General features: G+C 51.4%; 1 protein-coding gene across 1 annotated transcript; it reads left to right on the top strand.

Moving 5' to 3' along the window:
• Nucleotides 1-681: 681 nt before the first annotated feature.
• Nucleotides 682-5044, top strand: LOC149354051 (uncharacterized). The gene is made up of 3 exons (XM_089575916.1): nt 682-1314; nt 2531-2766; nt 4693-5044. The coding sequence occupies exons 1-3, from the start codon at nt 682-684 to the stop codon at nt 5042-5044; spliced, it is 1221 nt and encodes a 406-aa protein (XP_089432042.1).

Raw genomic sequence — 5044 nt, 5'->3', positions numbered from 1 at the left:
AGTCAGGCACAAATCGTGTTCATTGTGTGTGCTTTCCTATATGTTCTTCCGTTGCATTACCTTCCATTTTTGCCTATTATTTTTAAAATATTGATTCATTGGCTTCCAGTGTCTGTTCTGTTCCATGATTACTGTTTTCTGTTCCGTCCATTTGAAAGTTTATACCCCTTTACTTCTATTCTTGAGTTTCTTGTTAAACATCTTACCCCCACAACGCTGTGTTTACCTTTGTATTATGCTTGCTTGCCTTATTGTGCTTTAGACTGTTCAACTTATGCCCTTCCTGTTATAATCCCATATGGGATTGACAGTATGTACCAATAAAAATAAATAAATAAATAAATATGTTCTCCACCTTCTCTTTTACCTAATTTCTTCTAACTTCTTACGACTTGGGCGCCGGCGGTCTGTGCCCGCCCGTTACAAAGGGTACAGCTACCATAGTACCGCCACAGTTCACCATTATCATCATCTCGTAGCCGTCGTCGGCTCAAAGTGTACGGTCCGGGGCACCATCATCATCATCCGTGGGACTGTACTGTTGGGAGATTGCAACCATGCATCCCGCATAACAGGTTTTGTTTCTCGTGCTACGGCTAGAGAGGACGAAGAAGAGCACACCGATGTGGCAGCGACTCGCCTGGGCTTACTAACCGCGCTTCCTCTTGCCGATTGACGAAAATGCAGTCCACCCAAGAAAGCCCCGAGGGACGCCAAAAAGCCGACAGTCCTGACGCAGTTTCGCTGCCGGCCCAGCTACTACATGAGAGCTGGCCGCCCTCCCCGACATGTCCTGGCGCACAGCAAGGAGCACATTTCCAGGCGGACGCCGCATGGGTGGCGGCTGAGGCGCCAGAGCAGTGCTACCCCGTTTTCTGCTACGACAGTGCTGTGAGTCCCCTTAACGGTCCTTTGTTGGAACCTCAGCCACCAAAGAGGAGCAGCCCCGAGTGCCTCAGCTTCGTGTTCGGCATTGTGTTCGCTGGCATGCTCCTGACACTGGGCCTTCTTGTGGTTCACGGGCCACTCGCTACCCATGAGATCACCCCCGAGGACCATCTCACGGCACGCAGCCTGGTGGCGACTCCACGTGCTGTCGGCCGACCAGGGATTCCACACAGAATGGCCGCGCCACGGGTTGGAGGAGGCGGGAGGAAGAGGGCTTCGCAGCGTTCTCGCATCGTTGTGCCGGTTGGTGGAAGGAATAGTAATGAAGTGGTATTTCGTGCCCCGGTGTTGAGCACGAAGACGAAGACGACGACTGCCGCCACAGAGGCGCAAACGCATGACCCCGACGAGGACCAGGTAATTCGCGTGAATTATATGATCTAGAGAGATAAAGGAAGAGGGAAGGCAGGGATCTTAACCATAAGGGTGTCCCGGTTGGCTACCCTGCACTGGCGAAGAGGGATGAGGGTACTGAAAAAAGAAAGAGAGAACGGACGAGGCGCACAGTCAAAATATGTCCTTCAAGCAAATCGCTCTCAGGTAGGAAAACTGTGCGGCTTTTTTTGGTGCCGCACTATTCATTCATGTAAAGGTTCTTGGCTGATGGACTGAACCGCAGCCCGGACTGCAGTTCAGTTGAGCCGCGAGAACTGAATGTAGTGCGTCCAGCACTTGCATTGCGTTGTTGGCTGCTGGCATGTGCATGCTATAAAGCAGAAAACGCAAGACATTCATAAAGGATGTGAGCATCGCAATCACTTGAAGGACTTGGCCATGGTCCGGATCGTGACTTTTTTCGGGGTCAGTCGTATGCTCTGGACACTGGGAGAGCGGCCAAATCCCTCACCCAGGGGGAGTGCAAAACGGTTATTACTGATCGTTACGGCGGGCAATGTTCTGGAAACGCTCGTGCTTCACACAGCCTTTTTAAAAGGCAACATAACAATGCTTGTCGGTCCGTACAGCCAGCGAAATCTAGGGGCGCGTGCAGTTCGCAGCTATCGCTGTTCAGAGTGGAGGCGCGCTCCCTACACTCTTCTGCGTCCTCTGTAGCAGAGGCAGACGAAAGAATTCTGCCGCTGAATAATTCAAGGCGCATAAAATTGCGCGAGCGCATGCATAGTGCATTACAGCTATACAACTGACGTATGGCTGCATTTCATCTAGATTCGAAGTTCTCGTCGTCTGTAACGGACAGTTACTGTGCCCATGAGCGCTTGTAATCGAGCGCGAAATGCGGGATACTATTGCTATCAAAGGACCGCTTTTCGGAAAAGTTGGCTATAGGATCTTGGAACATTCTCACCTACATTCATTCGCTCAAACAGCATCGGAGCACATAATAGGTTGCCGATGTTACTGACGGCGTCCTGGAATTTTTAATGACCAGGTTCTGAAATGAGTGCATAGTTTAATTGCATGCGTCACGTCAACTTTGACGACCAAAATTCTCTTCGTGGCCTAGACGGACGGAAGTACAGCTTAACATGGGCTTAAGTTCGCTTTGCCTCAGTCGACGGTACAAACAGGCTGCCGCTCACTAGAGAGAAACCGTCTCCTTCTCTGTAAACGTAAATCGCAGGCGGACTCCGAGTCCTGCAGCCGTCACCTGTACACGCACTGCACGCTAACAAAGAAGGAGTTCTTCTACAACGTGGACCAGCACTCCTGCGTGTCGGCGGCTGAGGACACGGTGCACGTCTGCAACCGTGGCTCTAACCGGTTCGTGAGCCTCGACAGCTGCCTCGCCAGCTGCGTCAAAGGCCGCCAGGCATCGGACCGCTGCTACGACAGCACCATCTTCTTTCCCTGCTCGCGGTGAGCTCGATGCGTGTCTTTAACGCCTTCACTATTATAAGTCACCTTTGCATGAAAGAGACGGAAGTAGAATCCAGTTTACTTTCATAGGAAATGTGAAAAAACATCGAGTAACAGAGTAGACCACGAGTTGTGCCTTTGCTTCTCAAAACCAGCCCTTCCTCTCGAAAAACCAACTGAAGACGCATTCTGTCTATTCATGTAAATGCGGCTATAGAGGAAGGGCTGGCCAATTCCAAGAGCGGGCATATCTCTTTATTGCCCACCAAAATTTCCGGTCTCGACTCCACTTCGAGGAATGATCGGTGTTGTAAAATGTAGGGATGAAAATCTTCTGGATGTTCGCCTGTGGTGCCATAGTGTGGTAAATCTTATGTGTGGCCGAAGCGGATAACCGGAAAGCTGCGCACATTTTGCGCCACAAGAATAAGAGGCTGCGAATGAAGTAAAATTGGCGATGGCCACTTGGGACCGTTGTCGCCCCAAACACCCAACCACCTCCTCGCCCTCTCTAATTTCTTCCTCTAAAGTTGGCCTATAATTACGCCCCTGAACTTAATTTTCACGAGTCGTAACTGAAGATGAGAATTTAACTTATCACATGCCTGACCCACAAGAGGTTAGTGGCCAGCCTGGAAAGGGCTAAATCACGTTTTTCGGAGAGGAAGTCGGTGGTGTATGCATTTCTTGGATGGACTAAGAAACCTTCTTTTGCGCGATTCTGACAGTTTTCTCACTTCCCCCTTGACCTCCTGTACAGTCATGTCGGGTTGGGGAGGGTGGGGGTGGGGGTGTTGCCAACTGAAAGCGCCCGCTCATAGCGCGTAACCACCGCACAGAGAACTCGCGCTTTCTTGTTTTCCCGCGTCGACTTTGCTAGATTGGGCAAACCCAAGTCTTACGCAACACAGCTAACGTTTCCGCAAAAGTACTTTTAAGCTACTCAACAGTACTCAACAGTTCGCCAATGCACTGGGAATATGAAGGGCCTCTCCTTAGTTTTCCTTCCTTCATGGCGGTCACCAACAGACGCCTTACGCCCCCTGTCGGAGCCCACGAGAACTATTTTATTAGTTGTCTTCTCTAAAAGGGGTCGTCAGGCATCCGGAGGTTACCTCATTACTGAGAATCCGCGCACTCGGACGTCAAAACCTTTTCGACCAACCGAAAAGTGTGGCACCTCTGCTGACAACCTTCTGTCGACAAACTTCTATCGACAACGATGAGGCATTAAAGGCTTTCGCCTTAAAATGCGGCAGTGCGCGTCTCCTAGACTAGCTTGACTCCTGCGGCACCACAGAATGTTTATGCAGGCATACGAGAGAAGGATGCAGGCCAACATGTTGATCACCAACTCAGTTCTGTGTATGCGTCTTTGACTGGCGATGTACATGCAGTTTACCAGCAGCTATTTGAGACTACAGAATACTGATTATTGCTCAGGTTAAGTCGCATGCTAGGATTTGTCGCTGACTGCCGTGGTCCTTTATGAAGACGTTTGGATGATATGTGAGGTTTAACATCTCGAAGCTGCGCATGGACAATGAGAGACGCCATAGGTGAGGGCTCTGTATTCATTTAAAACACCAAGAGCTTTTTAGGCGCACTGACATCTCATTTTTGTACTTTGCCTCCACCGAAATGGAGCCTACGGGGCCACGTTTCGACCCCGCGCCATGAGACTCGGCACCTTAACCCTGTAGCCCCTATGCCCTTGCGGTGAGTATATATAAAGAGGCTTAGTGGTATCCTTCCTATTCGTCATTTAGTATATTCGGGTTGGATCTAGCTCCTAACAACGCCTTGAGTTGTGGGGAGCACCTACAGCAATCATAAGGTGCAGAGGTATATATTTTTCAGATGAACATTGCGCACTCTTGATCGCAATTAATACACTTTGCCGCCACGCCTCCATCCATCGTGCAGGCAAGACGTCCTGTATGAGCCGTGGTACTTCGACGGCAAGAAGTGCGTCGCGTGGAGCTTTCCGCAGGGCAGCTGCCTTTCGGCTGGCCACCGGGGCGTGTTCCGTAGCTGGGACGAGTGCCGCAGGCACTGCGTGCTGTATCCGGGCCCGGAGTGCGACGAGGGACACCCGCCCGCCGAGACCTGCTCGCCGCGACAACTGAGGCACCCGTACTTCGCCGACATGCAGTCCCACGGCGGTGCCCGCTGCGTCAACGCATCACGGCGGACGCTCCAGTCGCAGCGCTGCCTAATCGGCCCCAACCAGTTCTCCTCGATGTCTGCTTGCCGCAGGGCCTGCGTCAGGGGCTAG

This window comes from Amblyomma mixtum, chromosome 3 (genome assembly GCF_055824585.1).
Source record: "Amblyomma mixtum isolate Tamu chromosome 3, ASM5582458v1, whole genome shotgun sequence".
NCBI lineage: Eukaryota > Metazoa > Arthropoda > Arachnida > Ixodida > Ixodidae > Amblyomma > Amblyomma mixtum.
This window is presented reverse-complemented; position numbering and strand designations above follow the sequence as displayed.